The sequence below is a fragment of the Elgaria multicarinata genome, chromosome 1 (assembly GCF_023053635.1).
Source record: "Elgaria multicarinata webbii isolate HBS135686 ecotype San Diego chromosome 1, rElgMul1.1.pri, whole genome shotgun sequence".
Taxonomy (NCBI): Eukaryota; Metazoa; Chordata; class Lepidosauria; order Squamata; family Anguidae; genus Elgaria; species Elgaria multicarinata.
In genome coordinates, this window is record NC_086171.1 from 43,171,552 (window position 1) to 43,197,321 (window position 25,770).

The 25,770-nt window shown below is 41.4% G+C and overlaps 2 protein-coding genes across 11 annotated transcripts in view; one reads left to right on the forward strand and one right to left on the reverse strand.

Moving 5' to 3' along the window:
• Positions 1 to 2,273, reverse strand: part of AKAP9 (A-kinase anchoring protein 9) — a 122,943-nt gene extending 120,670 nt beyond the window's left edge. For 8 of the 10 annotated variants that reach the window (XM_063126918.1, XM_063126874.1, XM_063126884.1 and 5 more), the window contains exon 1: positions 2,111 to 2,273. In XM_063126918.1, coding sequence (XP_062982988.1) covers positions 2,111 to 2,158 — 48 coding nt within the window. In that variant the 5' untranslated portion in view covers positions 2,159 to 2,273. The remainder of the gene's footprint in view (positions 1 to 2,110) is intronic. The other 2 variants (XM_063126866.1, XM_063126841.1) reach the window with 1 other exon arrangement.
• Positions 2,274 to 17,304: 15,031 nt separating this feature from the next.
• On the forward strand, positions 17,305 to 22,228 carry MTERF1 (mitochondrial transcription termination factor 1). Its single transcript, XM_063120347.1, has 3 exons — positions 17,305 to 17,373; positions 19,441 to 19,500; positions 20,896 to 22,228. The coding sequence occupies exons 1-3, from the start codon at positions 17,305 to 17,307 to the stop codon at positions 22,093 to 22,095; spliced, it is 1,329 nt and encodes a 442-aa protein (XP_062976417.1). The 3' UTR covers positions 22,096 to 22,228.
• Positions 22,229 to 25,770: the final 3,542 nt, after the last annotated feature.

The following is a 25,770-nucleotide window of genomic DNA, read 5'->3' on the forward strand; positions in this document are numbered from 1 at the left end:
GAAATACACACATGACCCCTTTGAAGAGCCCTGTATTCCTTCAGAACCACACGTAAGTGAGAAGATGAGCTGCAGCCACATTGTCATGGCAGCAGGGATACAACCCTACCTATAGGAAGTCTGAGATTGTGCTGTCTACACAGCATTATATATGTCAGAAGTGAGTAGGAGACTGAGAAAGAGACAACTCAGGCTTTTGCTCCATTTCTGGGAGACAAGGCTGAGCAGCAGGAAGAAAAAATGGGTGCTGTTTAACACACACACCCTTTCATTTCTGCCCATTCTTCACCATTTCTGAAACAAAGTCAAGGAGAATCCTGGAAGGCCAAACAGGAAGCCAGAGCAGAAGCGATGTTTAAGTCTCCCTGCCACAGGTGAAGTAGCTCTAGAACTATCCCAAAATTCTCATTTATTTGGCTCTATTCTCCTAGAAAATGGAAAGCAGAGCATTCAGGATGCTGAAGATTTATTTTACAGAGCTTTGTAAGTCTTCAATCTGAATTTAAACTTACCTGACTTTAAAGAACAGTGTTGGAATGTGATGTGAAAGTTGAAGACAGGGAAAAATCAGGGAGAGGGAGAGAGAAGCGTAAATGCAATTACCTGCTCAATAGCTCAGGTTCTAAATTACCTGGAAGATTCACTAGTGCTGTCCACCTTCTCTCTTCAGTGCTAAGTGAAAATCTTTTTGTTCGCCCAAGACTTTTAGACTGGTTAGATTAACTTTTTTTTTTAATGTTGGAATTGTATTGCAGTTTGTGGTTTGGCATATTTTATCTAATAGACAAACTGTACCACATGTATCTCTGGATTATACACTCTAACTTCAAAACTATTACACATACTAGAATAAAACAATTATCCTTGTCCTCTGAATACTGGTATTTGCAATACAGTACTCATTGCCCTTTCATGGGTTAATTGATAGTTTGACTTACAGCCTGACAAACTAGCTCTATTCTCCTATATTATTTATAAGCACACTGTGGAGGCAATTTCCATTTGCATTTCTATTTAACGCAGAAGATTAGTTGCCTATTAACACAATTTAACCAAACTATCACATTCACCTCTGATGGTGATTAAGATATGATAAAAAGCACAATGCAAGTCAAAAGTGATGTAAAAATTATTTCAAAAAACCCGACAAGCACTTTACACACAGGAACATGCCTCTTCAGCAATAACCATTAAAAATTAGAGACATAGAAAACAAAGGGACAGTTTAAATTTGATTATTTAAAGTGCCATGTTCATTCATGGAGTTTATAGACCCACGTGCCTACCTGGCATCCCAAACATACAGTAATGCATCAGATGTACCATAAGATAGGACACATGCAGACATTCCATCCCTTTACTACAGCTGAAGGATCACAAGAATCATGTTACATTGCACGTACAAGCAGTGTTGTTGGTGCATGCATTCCTGACAGCCCATTGAGTGTGTGTGTGTGTGTGTGTGTGTGTGTGTGTGATGACTGGAGACTACCCTTTTTAGATTCTCTTACTTTCTTCTATGGACTTTTTACATTTTAAAACAGCTTTTTCTTGTACTTTTGATTATGGTATTTGAAGACTGAGATATATAAATTTCTGTTCTAGTCAATATACAAGCCAGCCTTCTCTTAACTCTCCTGGAGTGACTGATTCATTATCAGAGGATCCGCCACCACACATACACCAGTTGGCACCTGTGGCGTTTTCAAGGCATGTGCTGCTGCTGTCTCTGTCCAGCAGCAACAGCTGTCACGAGCCAATCGCATTACTACACATACAAATAGGCAGAAGGAAGCGCCTTGATGGGGATCCTACAGTTTTTGTAAGGAGCAGGACCTTACGGTTGTCACCACCGTGCAGCAGATATGAACAAAGCGAGAATAGCAGACAAAGGAAGCGCAGGACGGGAAGGATGCCAGGGCACGCCTCGCTAACATCGTCGTCGCCCGAGCTTTTAACAGTCGGCTCGTGACAGCGGGAAGAGGGGCGGGCCCGCCAGGCGTTACCTCCTCTCACCCGGTGTTAAACCCGACCTCCCCCCCCCTCCACCCTCAGCGCCAAGGCCTGCCCCAACAGCCGCCCCTCCGCAGCCCCTTCCGTCTGTTCTTACCTTGGCTTTGCCGGCCTCCAGCTTCTTCTGCCTCTCCTCGTCCTCCATGGCTCCTGCGCGGAGAGAGCAGGTCGTTACCAAGCCCCAGACTAAAAAGCAGGGGCCCTTTGCCCCCAAGGCGCCAGAATGGACGGCAACGCCGGCGAGCCCCGCTCCCCCTCTCTCCCAGTCGCACGCGTTCTGCCTCTTATGGGAAGAGAAGGCTCCGTGGCGGACCCACCGGCGCCGCCATCTTCAACTCCACGTAAACACGCGGCCGGGGAAAGTGACGTCCGCGCTGCTGCCGCCTCCTTCTCCGCCTCCTTTCCCCCCTGCTAAGCTGCCACCTTGAGGGAGCTGTGCTCGCGTCTCGCCTGAAAGAAGTTACCCCCAGAGGGAAGGCGGTTGCCATGGCACAAGTTTAAGCTCCAAGTCTCTTCGCTCGCAAGCAGTGAAGGGTTAGCCTTGGTTTCCTCTGAGCCAGAGCTCAGCCCAGCCATGTCAGGAGAGACTGGCTGAAAACGGCTCTGAGCATGTACAGAGGACCGTCCCCTGCACTAGCTCCATCCGCCTCCACAAAGGTGGGACTAGGGAAGGAGCAGGGCTTGTTGGCTAAAGGGGGTGAGTTCCACGTCAGCTAGAATTAGGATCACGTGGATCAGATGCAAAGGAGAACATCGCTCCTGTATTTTTAAAGTTTTGTGTAGACAAGGGGAAATTGGTAGGTGTACCTTGCCTTGCAGGAGAGAGAGAAAAATACATGTGTTGAAATTCCTCATACCACACAAATGTGAAAAGGTACTGGAAATCTGTATCTAATGTGTGTCCATCTGCCAGGATCCCTGCCCCTCTTGGTTTTGTTTGTTTAGGTTTTTTTTTTAAAAAATGAAAACTTTTTTTTAAAAAACTGGAAGTTTGTTATGCTGCAAGTGCTGAACTACAGTGTGATCTTTATTTCCAAGAATGCCTCTAAACCCCATGAGCCTCACATGCATACTTAGAAAATTAAAATGATAGGTGGCTGCAATGCACTGCACAGAAAAAAGGAAAAAGAAAGCTGGAGACTGGTAGGGACTACAGGAAGAGTGTTGGCTGCTTTTGGATATGTTTTCTTCCTAGTTTTTTGAGTGTGGGGGCCTGTTCAGACAACATGCTAAGCCATGGGTAGGTCACTACCCCTTTTGCAGCAAGTGGTTTGAGAGCATGTTTAAACTGTGCTTATATTGCCACCATGGTTGGTAATAGTTTACATGACACACTAAGTGATAACGTTTAGCACAAAATGCTTAACCATCATGATTTAGCGTGTTGTCTGAACAGGGCCAGTGTGTGCTTCCTGTGTGCATGTGTTTCTTTGAGCATCACCAGTTCTATGGAATGGTGTATAGTTGTGCTTTATGCAGGCAAATCTGAGATTTGGCATTTGGGACTCAGACCCAACCTCTATATTGTACTCAGTTTCTTTGCCAAGTTACTTGTCTGAGTCAGCTGAAGCCATGCAGGTGCTGGATCAGTAGTTGGAGGCATTCATGGGATAGATGAGGGCTAACAAAGTTAGGCTGAAACCTAAGAAGACAGAGGTCCTGCAGGTGGGTGGCTCTTGGGTGCAAAAATTGGGTAGACTGCCTGCCCTAGCTGGAATGGCACTCCCCCATTCCTCCTTAGCTGATGCCACAGTGACCTTGTGCTTGGATTATTGTAACGTACTTCATGTGGGGCTGCCCTTGAAGACATTCCAAAAGTTGCAGATGGTACAAAATGTGGCAGCTAAAATGCTGACAGGGACAGCTGTCAGGGATCATATAACACTGGTTCTGAAGGAGCTGCATTGGTTGTCTAGCTGTTTCCAGGCTGTATTCAAGGTGCTGGTGTTCACCTCTAAAGCCCTAAATAACTTGGGGCCCAGGTGTCTGAAGGGATGCTTCTTGCTTTACCTGTATTCTATCCTCTCTGTTCTATAACTACTACCTTAGCTACAGGACACTTTGGCTGGGTTCATACAATTGGCCTGTTTTTATTTAGCTGAATCCTGATGGTATTGTTAGTTATATGTGGCTGAAGTGCTGTCTCATAATTAGGTATACCAATTTTGTGTCCTTTATTTAGCAGACATAGCTAATGTAGTATGCATATTAAGGATATAATTCTAATTTTCAGATTCAAAAAGTGACCCAGTTCATTTACCCAGTTTTTAGAGGGGAGCCCAAGAATTAAGTTTGGCATTTACAACACAAGATTGTTGGCAGTGACAATATAACTGGTTTGATGTCCTGGAATGTTCATGAATACTCTGCATGCTCAGAAAATGAAATTCAAAACTGTAGCTGGCAGGTTCTTGTGAGGGAATTGAAAGGTCAGTTTGGCTGGGTGGCAAGGGAAGGCTGGGGTCTGGAAAATGTGAGTGGAAAGAAGTTCTGAGAGGCAAAGATGCTAAGGAGCAGAAGCTAAGAAGCATGATGGTTGAAGGAAAGGAACAGTATGTAGTTGAAAAGCAAGACCTTTAGACAGAGCTCTGAGGGATCAAAGAAGAGAAATTAATTAAAAAGTGGACTTTGAAAAATTATGCATTAATATCACATAATTCCTGGATATGGGTGATGGGGAAAGTAGATGGGAGAGAAACCATAGGGCTGACAGCCACTATAATGTAGTGATTATGAATCTAAGGCCTAATCTACACCAAGCAGGATATTGCACTATGAAAGCAGTATATAAAAAGGCAGGAGCCACTCTACTGCTTTATAGCAGTATTGAAGTGCACTGCAGGATTTACATTACTGCTTTATAGTGGTGCTGAAGTGCACTGACAACTGTTGGGGCCCATGACACATCTATACCAAGCAGGATATAACAGTATGAAAGCGGTATATGGTATGTGTCAATGGCCCCAACAATTGTCAGTGGACTTCAATACCACTATAAAGCAGTAGTGTGGCTCCTGCCTTTATATACCGCTTTCATAGTGCAATATCCTGCTTGATGTAGAATAGGCCTAAGATTAAATTATAGCCCAAGATAGACAATGCTATGCTAGCCATGGATAAATGATTTGACTGTATAAGTGTTCCACACATCCTCCATCATGTATAAACGTAGTTATGTGCCTCACCCCTGTCATTTTTAATGTTTATTAACTGTTAATACAATATATACAATAATATAACTTGTTATATTGCAGATGGGGGAAATAACTTCTTAATAACATGACAAGGACTTATAAACTTAAAAGACAGGTGCACCGCATCCATCAGTATAGTGACCATACCAGTGATCAGTGAGTGATCTAGGTATGTGTGCTTCTGGCAAAATGAGTTGACTCCATTTATGCATGACGGGACTCATGTGGAATTCTGAAGCAAGTCCTCTTAAACCATGTGATAGCTAATTATATTAAGGTATTGTTGTCTGGCACAATTAAAGTACTCTCACTAGCTTTTAGGAATTGCAGTATCATTAACAATATAAGTTTGAGTTTCCAAAGGAACACAAAATGGGAAATACCTTTCCTCCAAATGTTTTTTACTTAATCTCTTACCATAGATTATAAAGGACAAAGGAATTTTTAAAGAATTGGGTTGTTTCATCGCCTATTTACTTAATTATCCTTTGAAAATAGTTAGCTCCTAATATCACATAAGAAGTGTGATCCTTCTAGGGAGCAAAGAAGGATAGCCAGGGAATTAAGTCTGAGTCAATTACATCTATGAATTGAGAAACGCATCTGAGGATAATGCTGTTAGCGGAATTTTTGTGAGAATGGAGTTAATAAATCGTGCAAATTAGACCATATGCATATTCACAGGTCATTAAAATCTAAGGCTATGATAGTTATGAATTGTAATTATAGTGTTCTAACCATGCCTATATATTTTAAATATGTGTATGTTTTAAATAACTCTTTTAGCCTGTTTGTATAATGAACTAATGACTGTGATTTTATGATTTTAAATTAATGATTGTTGGTATAATTGGTATAGTTTCTATTGGGTCTGTGACCACATAATAAAATGTATGTAACTCCGTGCTCAGGGTGAAAGATTTGACGTTCCTGCCCTCAGTGCTCAGAGGCCAGAATATTTCATATGCTAGTGGTCTTCAACTGGTCCAGACGCAGGATCCACCTCGGATTCCCAACCTGCAGCATGGGGCCCACTTTCCCAATTTTACTAACTATGCCTATATATTTTAAATATGTGTATGTTTTAAATAACTCTTTTAGCCTGTTGAACAAAAGACTGTGATTTTATGGTTTTAAATTAATGATTGTTGGTATTGCTTTTATTGGGTCTGTGACCGCATAATAAAAATCTGAAAATCTGAAGCAACACATCGTATAACGCTAGAATTCTTTAAGGAGTAGAACATTTCCCTAGTATTAGTAATCCTCCTGATGCTGAATTTCATTGGCCACCAGTTCTGACCTAAGAATTTCTGTTAATTTTACTTTTTCCCCTTTGTGGAAAACATTTTGTTTAGCCTCATCCAGTGGATGAAAGGCCTCTTCCATTAAAATGTGCATCACAAAATGTGATGCACCAGGGCATCCAAATTCTCTATTTCGAGCTCAATCTGACAAATGTTTTATTGCACGCTCATTACTGGGCACTCACGGATTGCTCAGAGGTCCCTCACATGATGTCTTCTGCCTCTCTCACCCCTTCTGGCCTTCCTTGCGTTGCAAGAAAAACCAGAAAAAGCCTGGTTGCTGCTCTCTTCTGCTGGACTGAATGGGCCTCGTGCTCCCTGCTTACTTCCTATTTTCAAACAGGAAGTAACTGAGCAACGACAAAGAAGCTACGGGAGCCAGCATTTCTTCCTAGATGTGATGTAGCTTTTCATCTTGGTGGAATGTATCTGGGAAGGGTGTGTGTGCACACAAACACTGAATTATGTTGGAATGTTTGCCTCCTAAAACAATGATTACTTCACACATTGTTCACATTGTGACTTGATTCCATAAGGACAAAGCCAAAATAAACTAAGTGGTAATGTCAAGAACTGAAGATAGGAGTATCTTGTAAATAAATGTATCGAGCAGGATCTGCATCTTTACGCCTGTGATCTCCCAATGGGATTAAAATAACTCTGACAGGATAAAATATTGCAAAGAAATCCGTGAATCAAATCTTTGAAGCAATGTGAAAACAAAAGAGACACCTACATTTGAGGAGTGACGGCGCCTGAGGCGTTGTTTGATCAGGGTCTACTCTTATATCCATTAAAGCTAGTAGGCATTTTTCATCTTTCTTTCGTAAAGGCAGATAGTAATCTTAATGTCCAGCTGTTAAATAATATATTAAAGCAAAGTATAATTTGACATTACCATTGGAAAAAAAATAGTTTATTCTTATGTCCTCACCACAGTTTGTTCTATGAGTTGTTTTCCTGTTCACTGAACTGCCCCGTGAAATTTATCTCACAATTTAGCTGAGCACAGCTTTGCACCAGAAGATCCCTGTTGCTATGGGAGCAACAAGGAATGGTTTTAGATAATACTCACAATGTGCACTGTTCCAGAAGAAGAAGAAGAATTGTGCTCCAAAACGGGGTTAATAGGGCAAAGAGACTGGTAAGGAAGCATATGTCCCTGCTGAAATACTGTGTGTGTTTGGCCTACTGACCTTAGGTATTCTGCTTAAGCAAAACAGACGGTCTCATCCTTAAGCTATACCAGGTGTCGACTCAGCAACATAGAACCTGCAGACTGCATGCAGCCCTTAAAGAACTTTTATAAGCTTTTCATCTGGACTTTAGTTAAAATAAAGAAACTCTGAGTTATAATTAACCCCCACCCCAGGTTCCTATCAGATAATTTTGAAAATGCAAAGACAGCATTACATGCTAAATTAGAAGAACCAAAACTATAATCAAAACCTCTCTATACAAGGCACAGCTGTCTACAAACTGGTCATTCACAGATCAAGCCCCACACAGTCATGTTTGAGTGAATCATGTAAGGTGCTTTAGCTATGGCCTTTTAGCTGGTTCTAAATTTCCAGTGTAGCCTTTAGTTGCCCAGGCTTGTTCTACACAGTCATTTGATGACTACTAGGCTCCAGGAAAAATAATATTTACAATATGTGATTCTGTTGCAATATGTGATTGTGTTGAACAAAAACATTGGTTATGTGTTGGGATATGGAATTTAATGGCTAGGAGCGGAGGCAGATTTTAATGAAACAAGACAGAAGTGATTTTTTTTAATATGAAAGAAGGGTGATTTGAAGAAACAATGTATGAAATGGACAAAGTAGGAAAAATAATTAAGATTTCAGTTGTATCAGTAGTACTTGGTTATATCAGTGTATTCTTGTTTTCAAATTCAATATCCAGATTATTGGAGAACATAAAGTTCTTATTTTTGTGAGTCCAGCTAAAATACTAGCATTGATTTTGGTGAATTAATTTAACTCTATATTAGGCAGATCATATGGGTGTTATGCAAAGCAAATTGTGCACTTGTATGATTATTTAATTGTTATTGAATATGTTATATTGCTCTGCAAATCAAACCTAGTATCATTGCCAGGTACCTTTTATTTACAAGATACTCCAATATCTATCAGAAAAGTAGATTACATTAGAAACATATTGGCAAATTAAAGCAAATATATGCAAACGCACAAATAAGTATGCTACCTGCAGTCATATGCTCACACCTAGCCACATGTAAATCTATTCACACCAATACCTTCATGTTCATACACACACCTCACACATTCGTTTCCTAAGCAACCAACATATCAACACATTGATCTCCCATTGTAAAGAGATCAAGATAATCACTAATAAATAAAGCATGAAGCACAGATCTCTTGTAATATTGCAATAATACCTACCCCCTGAAGAAAAGTCTTTTTGTATTCTGGATCCTGGAGTTGTGCAGCTTATGGTTTGACAGATCGTAAGCTCTACATATCTTTTTTTGGACATACTTGATTATTATGCCTTATCTTTTAATTAAACATGCAAGAGTGCTGTAGGTTTGCTGTTCAGCTGGTACCCGTACTTTAGCTGCAAAGGAGATCAAGCTAAAACACTTTCTACAACTGAGAAGGATTGTGAGATGAATAATTTATTTTGCAAGTGTAATATATCAAAGAGGGTAATTGAAGAATGGCGGCAGTTGATAATTAATTAACTGACCTTGCTAACCTAGTTGACATTTGCTATTCAAATTAAGCACAGAACATTAATTTGTACTATAACTAATTTGTTCTCTAATTTATTGTATATAGTGATAAATATGGCTGAAGTGTACACTATAGTTATGTATTTAATTCTGGCTATTGGGCAGTACAAATAGCTTTGGCTATTGGGCGGTATAAAAATGAAATAAATAAATAAATTAGGTAGTTAACTTTTTGAAACCTTTATGTCAGAAAACTTTCAACCCAGGACTGATCTTTCTGAATACTGGTCCAGATTTATACCATATTGCTGCAGTGCTAATTCTAACTACTTTTTCATGCATCTTGATCTGGTCTATCCAAGTTTACTCAGAAGTAGGCCCTTTGATTTTAGTGGGAATTACTACCAAATAAATGTTTATAGCATTGTAGCCATAGACTTTAATCCTGTGCACACCTACCTGGAAGTATGTCATCCTGAACACAGTGGGACTTCCAAGTAAACACACAAAGGGGTGCACCATTACAGTGCCAGCCTATACATGTCTACTCATAAGTAAGTCTCCCTGATTTCAGTAGGACTTACAGGATTGCAGGGGATATAGGATTGCAGCCTTAGTCTTTGTTTTTTAAAATGTTATGCCATGGCATACAACAGAGTATTAAAAAGGCTTCAGGATTTTGCAGGTTTTCTGAAATAAACGCTGTAGCCCAGAAGAGGCTGTGTCTGTGAAATTTGGAACTGAGTACCTGAAATCTTCATTCCATTGTAAGAATGTAATCATTCATTTCACTAGAGTCACAGGGTCACTAGAGTATTGTGACTCCAGGGAAATGAATGTATATGGTTATTTCAGAGAGTTAGAGATGACCTGGACAAGATATTGTTGCTTGTGATGTGTACACTCATCTCACTACCATCTCTAATAAATAGGTTTGATAGGATTTTTAGTGTTTCTGAACACAAGGGTAACAATGCTTCTGTCATACTACCGTCAAATCTCACAAACTATTAACCTGGTTTGCATGTCATGTTAAACCAGCCTTCCCAAACTGATGCCCGCTAGATGTGTTGGACTATAACTCCCATCATCCCCAGCTATGGGAGGGAGCCAACCCACACAGGCCAAACCCACATTTTCACGCCCCCAACGTAGAAGAAATGTGGATAACTAGGCAGCAACTGCTGGTCCTTATCTGGCGTAGTCTGCAGAGCATGCAAAAAAAAAACCATACTTGGGAGATTGTTGGCTCAAACTCTCCATGAGCAAAACATTTTGTCTCCCAAAAGGAAAAAGGACAAAATGGCAGCAGCCATAAACAAGGCAACTCTACAGGGCAGTCTGCAAATAAAGTGCAGGCTCAATAAGTTACTGGTTCAAATCCACACAGGAGAACTTGGGGGAGGGGGGTGTCAGTACAGTTCTAGAGAATGGAAATGCGCAAATGAATAAACTCATGATCCCAAGTGGAAATATGTCACATATGCCCATATCCTGATATTTGCTGAAAAGGTCTAGGACAGAAGAGCAGGTGGAAGATGCCGGCAAAGAGTGCATGGCTCTCAAATGTTAAAACACTGGCCTATCTTTTACTACATGTACCCTGACTACCCCATCAGGTGGTACAACTGGATGCACTAGATGACATATGTGGTTTTGGGCACTGCATTCAGGATATGGAAGATGTGCATTTGCTTCTCCTTCCCCTGCTTTTAGTTGCCCTTTTAGAACATAGGAAGCTGCCATATACTGAATTAGGACTATTGGTCCATCTAGCCCAGTGTTGTTAACACTGACTGGCAGCGGCATTCCAGGCAGGGGTTTTACCGGCCCTACTTGGAGATGCCAGGGATCTAAGTTGGGAGCTTCTGCATGCAAAGCAGGTGCTCTACCACTGAACTACGCCTCCTTCTCCCTTTCTGCCCCTAGAAGTCAGGGAGAAAGCTAGGCTTAGCACTGTTCTCCCTGAGGTATAGTTTCTCTGTGTGGAGGGAATTTCTTTTGTATGGAGGAGCAGTATGCATGTGAATCCCCAGCAGCAGTCTGATCTGGCACAGCCCACAGCTTTACTGCCTCAGTTCTTATGCAGGAGACATGTGGAGAGTGGGCTTTTCTACATGAGGCTTTTAACCCACCACTTTACAGAGGCTTCTGCTTCCGGATTCTTTGTGGTATTAATATTGCCTCCTTTACATATGTTTCCCCCCCTGTGGGAAAATGTACTAAGTCCTTGAGCTACATAGATGTCAGTCAGCTATAACTGATGGGAAAATAACTCTTGCTTTAACTTTAGATACAAGAAGTACATAGTGTATAGGAAGGAAGAGCTATAGCCACCAAAAAGTTGGGGGTTGGAGCGTAATCTTCCAGTACTAAGCAAAAGCTAGAAGTATCATTTTTCACTGAGAAAACTGGGCACATCGCCATGCCTTGAAAGAATAGCAACAAGAGTGAGGCAACAAGATTAGGCCTTAAAAGAACAAGAGTGTATAAAATAATTGCTGTAATGATAGAATGGGGTTCATACTCCCTTGCTTGTATGGGCCTGAAGCAATTCCATCAAATAAACACGTTTTTTTGAACCTTACCCATTTGTTCATCTCACATTGACTCTCTGCTGGACAATGAACTCCCTCCATAGGGAGGAGCGGCATTCCCACTCTTACCATAACCCCAGGGGGTTTCTTTCTCTGCCTTTTTATATGTTCTATTACACAGCCACTAGGTGGTGCTGTGGTATAGCAGAATTGCACAAATACATCAGGGTTTTATGCCACCATTCATAGATATACCAAACTTTCCTCATTGGGCGGGGGGAAGCTAAAACGGTTGCAAACAACAGGAGAGGACCTGGAGGATAACTAAATCATGTAAACCACCATGAGTGAGGAATCACGAGTGCACAATAAATGCCTCATGTAGAAAGGCTCAGTCTCCTCCTGATTCTCTATCTTTTTTAAACTGAAAGGCAACTAGTGGGGGAAGAGGGCACTTTGAGTGGAAGAATGGCCATGGTTAGGGGAGGGGACAACCTGTCTGTTCAAAATCTTCCTTTTCAGGGACAATGCACATGATGGGAAGGGAGGACAGGCAGCATGAGCCATATTGGCCTGAAGATAAAATCTCAACTGCCGCTCTCAAAGTTTCTGGATCAGTGATTTTAGCTATTAGTTAAAAAAAATAATGTTGGAAAGAAAATCCAAAAAGCAAAGTTTAAAATTAGGAGTCTACAGAGGAAATAGGATGCAATTGTGGTTGATATTGATTTCTGTTTTCCAACATGCTTTGCATTATTTCAGTTGATTCTCCATAATTTTAAAGGGTGTGTGTGTGTGTGAAGTGTACAGGCTTACTCTACACATTTAAAGATCCTATTATCATATCAAGAAAAGTATCTTTGACATAAACAGAATACTTGCACACCACTAAAAACCACTTACATCAACATAAATTAAAACCCTTTTACAGTACATTGCAATCCTATTCATGTCTTCTCAGAAGTCAGCTTTGCTGAGTTAAATGGGGCTTATTCTCAGGTAAATGTGTATAGGATTACAGCCTTACTGAATTCTGTATGATCCGGGTGGGGATGGATCTAGTTTAGCCCTCCTGTCTTTCTTCTAGCTAAACTTGGTGACAAGTTTTGGACAAGTTTCCACTCTTGGAAACATTCCCAAACATAGCAGTGCCCTCATCTGGCTGACTCAATGAATTTTAAAATCCAGTAATTGAGGCAACATGGCTAAGTGATGCCAGCAAGTCTGCATTCTCTTGCCTCTATCCTCTTATACAAAATCTGCAGAATCTCCCCACAATTAGTGATAATCTCTCATTTTAAAATCAGTTGCATGTCGCACTGGGGAGACCAAAGCCTATGGCAATTTCCAAACCCATTGCTTACAACACCTTATCCCCGTTGCCCAATATTTCATAGAAGAAAGAGGGAACAAAATACCTCAGGATGCAGAGGGTTCCCCTTCAGTAGAGGTATTTAAGCAAAGACTGGATGGCCATCTGCCAGGGATGTTGTAGTTGAATCCTGCATTAGACAAACTGATGAAGTAGATGGTGTCCAAGGTCTCTCCCAACTCTATAGGCCTAATCAGGCTTGTAGGCCTATAAAGGCTATTGTCATTTTCAGGCATTATGTAGGGTGACCATATGAAAAGGAGGACAGGGCTCCTGTATCTTTAACAGTTGTATTGAAAATAAAATTTCAGCAGGTGTTATTTGTATATATGGGAAACCTGGTGAAATTTCCTCTTCGTCACAACAGTTAAAGATGCAGGTACCCTGCCCTCTTTTAAATCTGGTCTGCAGCTTTAACTGTTGTGATGAAGAGGGAATTTCACCCTACATTATGCCTGAATAAAGTATAGATTAGAACACATGTAAGAGGGATAGGGCCAAACTCTTGGCCTATTGTCTCTGATCTTGTGTTGATCAGGGGGATCTACAGAGTAGATCTACAGAGATCTATTCACGCTCATTTGAAAGCAAGCAGAAGACATCACACAGCAAGGAACCCTGCTTTATCAAAACCTGATCACACAAAGAGTTATATCCAAATGTGTCATTCCACCAGCAGGAAGGAACTACTGGTGGAACGTGTTTCCTCCTGACTGCCCCCTAAATCTGTGGTTGTGTAATGGAACACATCCAAAGGCAGAGAAAGAAAACCCATGAGAAAAAAAACATGTGTAAATGAGCCAAACCCAATCTCACAAAGAATCTGGAAGCAGAAATCTTGATAAAGTGGTGGGCTAAAGAAGAAAAACCCTGTAGCAGAGTTGGGTAAGAGACTTATTTCAGGCTTGAGGGCTAACCATCTGGAGGCTGCATTCCACCAGTGGGAGGAGACAAAGCAAAACCCCTCCCATACATGCACACAAGTACTCAACTCACACATACATACATATTGGCTGAGTTCGGACGACACGCTAATCAATGTTTTTTCCCCATTCTGTTCCTATTAACCCCCCTCCCCCCAGTTGATTAGTGCGTCGTCCGAACTCAGCCATTCTCTCCCCAACGTTCTCAAACATAACATACATTCATTACTTCTTTCACTCACTCGCACACACAGCTGATGTGACTGGCAAACTTATCTCAGGTAAGCATGGCCATTGGCTATGGTGGTTTGGAATTATGCAAGTTGCACTCCAACACATCTTGGGGGGCACTAGGTTGGGGGAGGCTGATGTATAGGGATCACATTGTGAAAAACCAAAGTGGGTTGACATAGAAATAGGGCTCATCTACACCAAGCAGGATATTCCACTATGAAAGTGGTATATAAAAGGCAGGAGCCACACCAAGCAGGATATAGCACTTTGAAAGTGGTATATGGTATGTGTCAGTGGGCTCCAACAGTTGCCAGCGCATTTCAATACCGCTACAAAGCAGCAGTGTGGCTCCTGCCCTTTATATACCACTTTCATAGTGCAATATCCTGCTTGGTGTAGTTGAGCCCATGGTTAAGTGTAACCTGTAATTTTCCACCCACTCATTCACCCTATTTTCTCATTCCTGTAAAATGCAAAGGCATGGCTCTATAGGCAGAGTAAATTTAAAAGCACACACACAAAAGCAGCTCCTTTGCCCCCAAAGCAATATTTCAGAAAGCTGATCTTCACTCAACAGATTCTAATGGCAAATTGCGCGCCTACATACCTTTTCTGTGGCGATACAAAACAACAACACCGCAATAAAGCGTGTGTGAATAGTGTTATCTAATACCGCCATCTCCTGGTAGTTTGCTTTTTCGGTCAAATGAATGCAAATCGAGGTCTCTCTGCTAGATGGCAGCACCAAAATGAAAAAACCCGACTTTTTATCGCGCGTACTTCCCCGTTTCCAAGCTTCTTGGCGCTCTTGTTGGTTCCCCTTTCACCCCTTGGATAAGGAAGAGAACTTGTCGTCTTGATGCCGAGCGCTTTCTAAGGGCCGCGTTGTTGCTAAGGCAGAGTGGTTTTGCCCATCGCACCATGCCTGCTTTCTGTGCTTTAAGCATCTCGGCTAGAAAAACGCGAAGGTTGCACCCTCTTTTAGCCGTAGGATTCTAAGTTATGAAGCCCACGGTAGCCAAGTGAAAGACAAAACGAAAGGAGAAGAAAGACACAGCGGCAGCGCTTGCCTTGAAAGAGAAGCGTGATACAATTCTGTACCCAGTTTCTTCCTGGGAGGTAAATTCAGTGGGCGCAGTAGGATGATGATGATGGGAAGGGGCACAGAGGGGGCAAAATACGTATCTTAGGGTGGGAAACTGTTTCAGATGGCCAGCCCAACCTACCCCACAGGATTGTTGTGAAGATAAAATGGTGAGGAGGAGGGCCATATAAGCCACCTTGGATTCATTGCAATGAGAAGGAAGGTGGGATAAAGTTAGATAAGAGAAATGACAGTATGTTTCAAATTAACACTCCCATCCCAAATGTAACTTCTCTAACATAAGTCCTACTGATTTTGATGGAGTTAAGTGTTCAATAGGCATGCAGATTATTTAATTTCCAGTGTATGATTCACTTCTAAGTTGCATGTGAAAAGTTCCTTTCTTTCAAATAGCTATGCAGCAAGTGAGTGAGGACAAGCTACTTGTCTGAGGTGGGGGTGGTTTTGCTTCTGGTTTTGCCCCCAAGCCCAGGGGCCATCTTTGCATCAGTTCTCCTGAATAAAGCAGCAGTTCACTTCAAGTTAATACACATGGGACCTGGCTGTAGGTAAGGTGAAGAATAAATTGATCAGATGTTACAGACCTACACTTTTAATAACTGAGAATAGGTAAGGAACACAGGAAGATGCCTTATAGGAACTCAAAACGTTTGTCTTTTTGTCTCAGTGCTATCAATGCCAGCAGCAGCTCTTCAGAGTTTCAGATAGGGGTCTTTCCTTGCCCTACTTGGATAAAACCTGGGACCTTTTCCATAGAAAGAATGCACTCTACCATAGAGCTTTGTCCGTCAGGGAGATGTGAAAGAAGTGTTTGTGGGGTTTTGGTTTTTTAGGGTATCAGAATATTGATTGATGTGTACTTCTGTACCTTAGCTTAGCTCTGTTGAGGAATTCATACATACATAGGTGAGCTAAACATGTGCAGAGGACAAAGGTGTGCATATAAGCCCCAACAACAATGTCCTTGGGTGTGTGGGCTCTTCTACATACCTTTGTGTTTTTAGCACAAAGTTCTAAAAAGGCTTCTGAGGATACTTTGAAAATTGCATGTGATTGGGACTACCTTTTGAGGCTTCTAACTTGCATGCCCATTCAAACACACGTAGAGAAGTCCTTATCAGACTTTTGCACTCAGTGGAGCCCACATGCCAGGGGACACAGAGCAGGGATTTCATCTGCACCTCTGCCCCCTGTCCCCTGCACAGGGATTGTGTAGTGTGCATAGAGTGTTGGATCCTTGCTGGGGGAGATCTAGCTTTGAATCTCTGCTCAGCCCCATACACCAGGGTCAGCAATGAAGAAAGGACAGAGTTGTTTGAGTGACCAAGAGACTTTGAGATGACTTGAGAGTGGAGGAGCTGGACAAGAAAACAGGCAGGAATGAGTTGGGATATAACAATGGAGATATGGGAGAAGGGACAAGACCTTGTAAGGTTTTGAAGTTAAGGATGAGACATGACTACTGATTGCAACTGTGTATTACATGATTTGCAAAACTACTAACATGGGCATTTTCCCACACAATAGCCCTGTTGTGACAACATGCTAAACCATGATGGTTAAACATTTTGAGCTAAGCATGGCTTAGCGTGCTGCGTGAACCATGGCCAGATCTACACCAAGCAGGATATAACACTACGAAAGCGGTATATGGTATGTGTCATGGGCCCCAGCAGTTGTAATTGCACTTCAATACTGCTATAAATCAGTAGTGTGGCTCCTGCCTCTTATAAACCACTTTCATAGTGCAATATTCTGCTTGGTGTAGATCTGGCCCATGACTTAGTGTGTTGTGTGAACTATTCTTAACCATGGTGGCTACATAACCATGGTTTAAGCATGCTCACTAACCACTTGCTGCAAAAGGGTTACCGGCCTAACCATGGTTTAGTGTGTTGTCTGAACAGGCCCAATGGCTGTTAATTTAAAGCGCATTGGTGTTTTTACATGTTCAGTATCTAGCCCAAATGATAAGGAAAAGGTATAAATACTGGGAGGAAGATAAATAAAGCACCTGCTTTGATGGGTAACTTCCATTTATAGCTAAGAAAATAACCACAAAGTGATTGAAGGTTCCTTTTGTTTTTAACTTTCAAAAAAATAGCACTAAAGAAAGATAACAAAACTACTATCAAAATAGTCTGTGAAAGCATGGGAAGGTGGTTCTATCTCACAGCTTTAAACAACTCCTTCAACTTCTGGTAAGTATGTACAGTATGTTACACAGTCAGCTTTCAATAGTCAGTTGGTCATGTTAAGGACATTGTGCTTAACCCTGGTTATGTCATTTTTTTAAAAAAAATACTTAAAATTATTAACGTTACTATAAAACAGAATAAATTACTATAAAACAGAATAATCTTAACAAGTGAAGGCATGAATAGAAGGCACCTTTCATGTACTCTGCTTCTGTTAGCTAACTCTGCTTCACAAAGATCAACTACCACTCTGTATAGAAAGATGGCAAAATGCTTGTTCAGCTTATTTTGTGCTGTTTGCTATCAGTTAATTTTGTGGAATTAAGGTTCCATGTGATAAAGTGGTCCTGTAAAAATACCCCACCAGCAATTCACAACTAAAGTGTTAATTTCCTTAAAAGATACCTTAAGTTTTCCCTCAGCCAATGAAGGAGTTTGCACTTGAGTAATTCTTTCATATAATATTTATGAGGCTTAATATAGCAGCAACAATGACGCGAACACCTTGGATTCCATCCCCAAGGTGTTTACTCAAGAGAAGATCCATAGAATAATAGAATAGTAGAGTTGGAAGGGGCCTATAGGGCCATCGAGTCCAACCCCCTGCTTAATGCAGGAATCCACCTTAAAGCATACCTGACAGATGGTTGTCCAGCTGCCTCTTGAATGCCTCTAGTGCGGGAGAGCCCACAATCTCCCTAGGTAACTGGTTCCATTGTTGTACTACTCTAATAGTCAGGAAGTTTTTCCTGATGTCCAGCCGGAATCTGGCTTCCTGTAACTTGAGCCCATTATTCCGTGTCCTGTGCTCTGGGAGGATCAAGAAGAGATCCTGGGCCTCCTCTGTGTGACAACTGTTTAAGTATTTGAAGAGTACTATCATGTCTCCCCTCAATTTTCTCTTATCCAGGCTAAACATGCCTAGTTCTTTCAGTCTCTCTTCAAAGGGCTTTGTTTCCAGACCCCTGATCATCTCTGTTGCCCTCCTCTGAACACACTCCAGCTTGTCTGCATCCTTCTTAAAGTGTGATGCCCAGAACTGGACGCAATACATAGGTACTGAGGATTCCTGCCAGCAGTCCTGCAGCCCTTTATTGCATAGCAGACCTAGTCCTTAGGCTCAGGCAGCATCTGAAAACCTACCTGACCTTTAACACATGAGCAGGCACCATAAATTTAGATATGAAGACGTTAGCTAGCACCTTGCTAAGGATCTTTTTCAGCCAACCTATCTGTGTACAAAGAAAGTTTGCCACAGATTGCTTTGCTAAAGCCTTCCCCACCTGTGCTTAACTGAGTAAGGATCTGAAATTTGGAGAGCTTACTTGTAAATAATTCTGAATCTGCTCTTTGCAAGTGTGAATTGAACACCTGCAATGAACAATAGCAGAATGTTTGGGAAGGAGTAGAAACAAGGGCGGTCATTTGTTTTCTGGTATGAATGCCCCCTAATGTTGTAATTCTACATATACTTACAGCCTGGCTTCTGAACCATTTCTACTAAGAAGTAAGTCCTAGTGTTGTTCCAGGGTTGTAAAATGTAATCCATTTCTTTGTGGTCAAGTCCTGAACTGCTGCAGGTTTTACATTGATTGAACAGTATCTCATTGAAAAATTCCAAAATCTACAGTAGGGTAATAACTATATTATGACCAACCAAAAGGTCACAAAATAATGTCAATGTGGTTTTTTGAATTTTTCTTACAGGCCAAAATGGCTGCCTTTGCTTTTTGTGTCACTGAAAAATGTAATTTATGTGGTACTTCCAGAAGAAGAGCTCGTAGCATTATCAATTAGAAGGCATCGTGGATCAATTCCATCTTTTTTTCTTAATGTTTTTCTTCAATAAGAAAAAAAAGATGGATGAAGTAGTGGGAAAAACGGGAGGCTTACGAGTAGAAGATGATGAAGTTTGGACTCCCCATAAAATTCTGAGAACGAGGCAGGGTGATGTTGTCAAAAAATCCCCAACTAGCACTCTTGGTTCCACTGTTATTTGTACTTTGTTCCCATTGAAATCAATGGAATTTAAGTCATGACTAACTTGTCCCATTGATTTCAACTAGATTATAGAACAGTCCTATGCATTTCTAAGTAAATCCTATTGGGTTCAGTGGGGCTTACTGGCAGCAAACTGAGTATAGAATTGTAACCTTACTGGATCCAACCCATAGAAAACGTTAGCTGCTTTGCTGTCTGCTGGACTGGTGTTAAGGATAGGCATAGTTGGGCACCTGTTGTGGGTCCACACCCCAGCAACGGCACTGTGACAAAAGCTCCCTGGACTTGCTCCTCCTCCTCTTTACTATTGTCTGCCTGCTTGTTTACCTGTCTCTCGCTCTGGCCAAGACAGAGGGTGAGGAGGAGGAGCAGTAGATACCGCTACTTATTGCTCACTGGCTCTCTGCTTCTCAAGCAAGCAAATTGTAGCAATGATGGGAAAAGGGACAAGGAACAATAGCAGCTGGTGAGAATGGTGGTGAGACGGTAGACTCACTGAAGGAAGGGGCAAATTGGGGGCACCTTGCTTAAAACATGGAGCTGGCAGTGCAGCCTTTCCACTGACACACACCATTTTTCAAAGTTCCACCCCTCCCACTCAAGTACTAGAAGGTTAGAAGACTTGGGGCATGTCTACACCAAGGGAGGGAGTGGGGAGGATCTCATGATATTCTGCTTGCGAGATCCTCCCCTTTGTCCACACAAGTGCACGATATTCCGGGAGGAAGGAGGGATGTTGTGCCCGCCATTTATTTTTTTAAAACAGAGATGAGTACTGTTGCGCTCCAACAGAACTGTAAGTAAAAAACAACAACCACCCACTCCATCCCCGATGGGCACGGAGTGCCTGAAGATCTCCGTGCCCGCCTTCTGGCGTTTACTCACGAGGAGGCGGGATGAAGTCGGGATGGGCGGCCACACACCGATCCCGAGCCTGCAGGAAGAATTGGGCTAAAAGTGTTCCCAGATATCCTGGGGAAATGGAGGGGCCATCCCTCCCTGCTCCCAAGATCCCCTGTGCATCATTTGGTGGGCACACAGGGACGATCCCCTAGGTAAACACTGGTGTAGACATGCCCTTGGTGTGTGTGGGAAGGGAAGAGGCCCTGTCAATATCTTATAAAGATCCCATATAAGTTGTTTTACCAAATATTTTGCCTATATTGGGTTCCTGCGCAATAAATCATTGCCTTCTTTGCACCCTTTACATTAATAAATATGTTTGAAAGCATTAATACAATTGTTCACAAATAATTTTTCACAATTATTTTCTCTCCCTTGTCTCCTACTTTAATGTTCCTGAGCTGACTGAAAGTTCAATTGTATCCACAGATTTACAGTGTCTGTTTACCATTGCAGTGAGCCAGCTGGTGAATGTGAAAAACAAATTACTTTCCAATATGAAAATCTCCTGTCTTATCAAATTGTCTACAGAGATTCTGTTCAGAAGACCATCACCTAGGTTTCTTTGCCTTAATAGAGCTAGCTTCAGTGCTGAATCAAAAAAGGAAAACAACATTTTATTGAACAATCTGAGAATTATGGGCGTGGATGTCAAACTGGTAAGACAACGACAGCCTGGTGTTCTCAGGAGGCAGATCACCAATGAAGGAGGTCTGGAACAATTTTTGCAAGCCAAAGGGGCTGACAAAGACACTATTGCCAGTATAATCTCGCGTTACCCACGTTCCATCACTCGCTCATACCAGTCTCTCAAAGAACGCTGGGAAATTTGGCAGAGTATTTTGATGACCGACTCGGAAATCATAAAAATTCTAAAACGCTACCCAGAATCCTTTTTTCGTTCTGGAAATAATGCAAATGTGCGGGAAAATATTATACTGTTTTCTTCTCTTGGACTGACATCGGAGGATCTCGCCAAGATGCTGACGAGAGCTCCAAGGGTATTTTCTAGCAGTATGGAGCTCAATAAACAAATAATAGGCCTTCTGAATGAGATCCATTTATCTCTTGGTGGAAAAAACCCAGAAGACTTTGTGAAGCAGATAATTTCTAGAAATGTCTTCATTCTTTTACGGAGTAGCAAGCAAGTGAAAGCTAATGTTCATTTTCTACAGTCATCTTTTAATCTGAACAGTGAGGAATTAATGACAGTCTTGCATGGCCAAGGAGGTGATATCCTCGATGTCTCGAATGAATACCTGAAAAAATCTCTTTTAAATGTGAAAGAGAAACTGTTATCTAATGGTTGCACTGAAACGGAGGTGAATACATTTGTCCTTAAGCACCTTTGCATTCTGTACCTTTCTCCCCAGAACGTGAATGATAAAATAGATTTCCTTTTACAGTCCAATATTAACATTCATCAAATACTGAAAAGCCCTCCAAGTCTGGACAAAAGCATTAATGTTATAAGTAGTAGAATTGATGAGCTGAAAAAACTAAATTATGATTTTGGAACCTATGGGATTGGAATAATTGCATTAAGTAAACAACGATTTGAAGCTAAAATAAAGAAGTTACAATGTATAAATAAGACATAAAAAAGAGAAAACAAAACTTCTTGGAAGAGAGAAGAAACTCCTTTTAATCAATAAACTAAACTCACAGTACCCTTTTGAATAATTCTGTATGATTATTCTAAATAAAAAAAGGTGTGAATGAGTTCTCAGATTATTTTGGTTGCAGGATGTGCTTCAAATCTAAGAGCATATTTCTACATTCTTCTCCCGCACATGAGGGTTTGTACATGAAATGATTTTCTCTCTCTGTGAGTGTGTGTGTGAGAGAGTGTGTGAGTGTGTGTGTGTGTGAGAGAGAGAATTCAAGCATGGAACATCTGAAACTGCTTGCTGAAATGGTACAGTCCTGGAAAAGTTTTGCCATTTCATTCTGCCAATTGTGCATGTGTGTATATATACTATTTAGTGTGCATATATCCTTCTCTTCCTTTAGAAACTCCGAGCAGTTTTTTTTTTTTTGCAGTAGCTTCCCCTCTTAGTTACTAAGCAGGTCTACACACACTCAGTCTGCCCTAATTCTGCAGTTGTTTTGAACATGTCTATATTGAGCCTAATTATTAATTTAAAAGCAGGGGTGGAATGGAAGGGGAGATAGGATGGGCTTGGTCCCTTTCAGAATTTTGGATGGAGATGCTTACACACATTGTACCAAATACGCTATCTGCCTGCTCCATATTTTAAGTAAGAGTGTAGCTTCCCCTCACTCACTAGCAGTCACTAACAAATAATTTCACTACTCAGATGCTGGACTCAGAGAGAATCTGGCTCCGTTTTGACGAGTGGAGTTACCATTGGTTGACAATGGCTCCTGGTCTGATTGTGGGAGGAGCAGTTTCCTCAAAACATTTATTTTAAAAAAAAAATCAAGGTAAGAAATTTACAAGTTGTTGAAATCAGGTTTGTGGGAGTAAGTGGTGATAGTGGAGGCTGGTGGCTCTGATGTCAGTGGGGTGGTGAATCTGCCCCAGCTTTCAGTCAGAAACAGGTAGAACTCTAAAGGAGCTATCTGAGGTGTGGAAGCATGATGGATAGCTCTTTTAGAGTTCTGATTGGTTCTTATTGAAACCTGGAGCAGATTCACCACCCTACTGACATTGGAGCCACCAGCCTCCACTGGGTAGTGACATCATAAGCCAGCCTTTTCCAACCTGTTGTCTGTCAGATGTTTTGGACTTCAACTCATATCAGTCCAACTGGCATAGCAAATGCTTAGAAATCCTGGGAATTGTTATCTAAAACATCTCAAAAGTACTAGGCCGGGGAAACTGCCATAAGCCTTTTGCTGCTTGGTACGCATGCTATTTTCTTCCCTTCCTGAGTTTATGTGTTCTTTTTAAATAGCCAGGCTCTGTAGGCCTGGAAAAGCAGAGTTTCATCATTTTTGTTCCCTTTCCTGATAGAAATCATTTGTATCTGAACAGAGCCAGCCCTACCGTTAGGCAGAGTGAGGCAGTCAGTCACCTCAGGCAGCAGAAACTGGGTAGTGTGAAGGGAGCAGTGGTGGCAGTCCCCCGGCATTTCCTCCCATTGGAGGAAAGGTCTGTAGGTCCCATGCAGTCTGCCCTGTGCCCTCTAAGCAAACCAGATCCCCTCAGTTGTAGTGGAGGATGGTGTCCCATCACCAGTGTCAAAGTAAGATTCAACTGCCATTCCAATCAGCTTCGGTAGTTGGAATGGCAGGAAGCATCATTTTTTTCTTCATCTCAGGCAGCAAATTGTCTTGGCTTAGCCCTATATCTGAAGTTGGTGAGCTCTACAACCATAACTCCTGGGTTCTACTGTCATGCATTTGCACATTAAGATAAGCTGGTACAGGCGATTCCTCACAATGGTGCAAACATAAGTTTAGTTGTTCTAAGGAATTTGGATGAATGCCAGAAGAATACATATTCCAGTGTATTAAGTTGCCTATGTGTTCCTTGGCTCAGATAAAACTTAAAATGAATGTTGCTTTGTATGGAGTTTTTCTTTGATTGCCATTTGAAGAACTCTTTTAGAGAACAAGAATGGAAGTGAAGCATGGGTAAGAAGAACAGCAGCTATTTCCTTTTTGCTATTTAGAGTGAATTAAAATAACAGGTCAATAAAGACATGAAAAGGGACCTAATTTATAAAGAAGCATAATTAAAGAAACTGTTAAAAATGATAGCTTTAAATTTAACCCATCCCCTGTTCCAAAATTTCTATTAAGAATTTTTATTAGTTGAGTCCAGAACTTTATTATTTTTGACTGTTAATATGAATGTCAAAATAGAACTCTTAAAATCAAGGTGATAGGTTGGAATAAGAGCTGTCAAGTGTGGGGTGAGGTGGGGGGAGCTAATTGGCAACTACTTAAGGCAAACCCTCCTGTGGATAAAGTTTCCACAAGATGAAAGGATGGAAATCTCTGGGGAATAATTCATGTTAGAATTTATTGCTACTAATTACTGCAAGGTATAAAGTGTGTACCATGCTGCAAAAACAGGAATAATATGTGTTGGCCTTTAGTAGTAAAAATAATCTATTGTTGTTTTTAAGAATCCTTTGATAATGCATTCTAAGCAATTATGTACCTGTAGATGATTAGAAAATCATATTGTGTCCTTGAAGGAATATGATTTTGTTTGAAACAAGAAGCATCAGACAAGCCATAGAGAGCTAACCTTAAACACTCTTCTCTCCTGGAAACTTCTGAAAGGCTCCCATAGTGGAAGCTTTTCCCCCCTCAGAAAAGAAATACACTGTTTTCTTGCTGCATGGGTGGGTATGGGGAGAAGTTGCCTGCTTTTGAGAAATTTGCCTTGTGAGTTTTAAACTTAATTTGTAAGCCATGAACTATATTTAGAGGACTTCAAAGGAGAAGGTAAGTTGAATTCCTGTGTGACCTAAACATTGTTGACTTCATTTGTCTTGTGTTAATTGCAGGGACAGTAAAATAACGTATATTTGTAAATTATATATTTTAAATTAACATTTTTTCACAACAATGTTTTATTTTTTTAAGCCTCGTGTAATTCAATTACTTGGAAGATAGCTTATATTTAAGACTGCAATGTTTTCCATGGTAATCAGCTGGCTGTGTTCAGACATACCACAAAACCATGGTTTGTACCTGCCTTGGTTAACCCACACCATAGGTTGAGCTTGGTTTTAAGCTGTTCGCCTGCTTTCATTTTCCATCTGCACAGTGGGAGCCAGAGTGCTAGCTCATATTCTCACCTGTTGTGACATGCGAACCAGGTCAATGGTTTGCAAAGCAGTCTCAGATTCTGGTTTGCTGGCCACAAACAAACCACAGTTTGGGGGCAGCCTCAGGTTCAATAGCTAAATAAAGAGCGGCTTTGTGTTATATCTGAACTCAGCTCTCTTTTATTATGGCACGATCTATGCATTCTTAGTAGGACTTAGTCCCAAGGTAAGTGTGCATAGTTTTACCACCTTGGATATTTGGCTCTTTGGGAGCACACTTTTGCAAGAACCGCCTATTAGAGGTTGGGCACAGAGATGATGAACATGTCCACCTATATTGCACCTAACTGGAACCACAAGCCCAAGACAGACCAGTCAGCATTAAAGCAGGAAAGAGGGGCCGTTGAGCACCTGATTTGCATGCAGAAATTTCCAGCTTCAATCCCTGGCTTCTCCAGATACGGCTTGGAAAGAATCCTCCCTGCCCTGGAGAGCCGCTGCCAGTCAGTGTTGACATTACTGGTC

Bases quoted from the DNA above. Each gene is read 5' to 3' on its own strand.
- MTERF1 (XM_063120347.1), top strand. From the start codon at position 17,305: ATGGCTGTTAATTTAAAGCGCATTGGTGTTTTTACATGTTCAGTATCT. The intron at 17,374-19,440 runs GTATAAATACTG...TTCTTCAATAAG, and splicing joins GCCCAAATGATAAGGAAAAG to AAAAAAAAGATGGATGAAGT. The intron at 19,501-20,895 runs GTTTGGACTCCC...AATGTTCCTGAG, and splicing joins TACGAGTAGAAGATGATGAA to CTGACTGAAAGTTCAATTGT.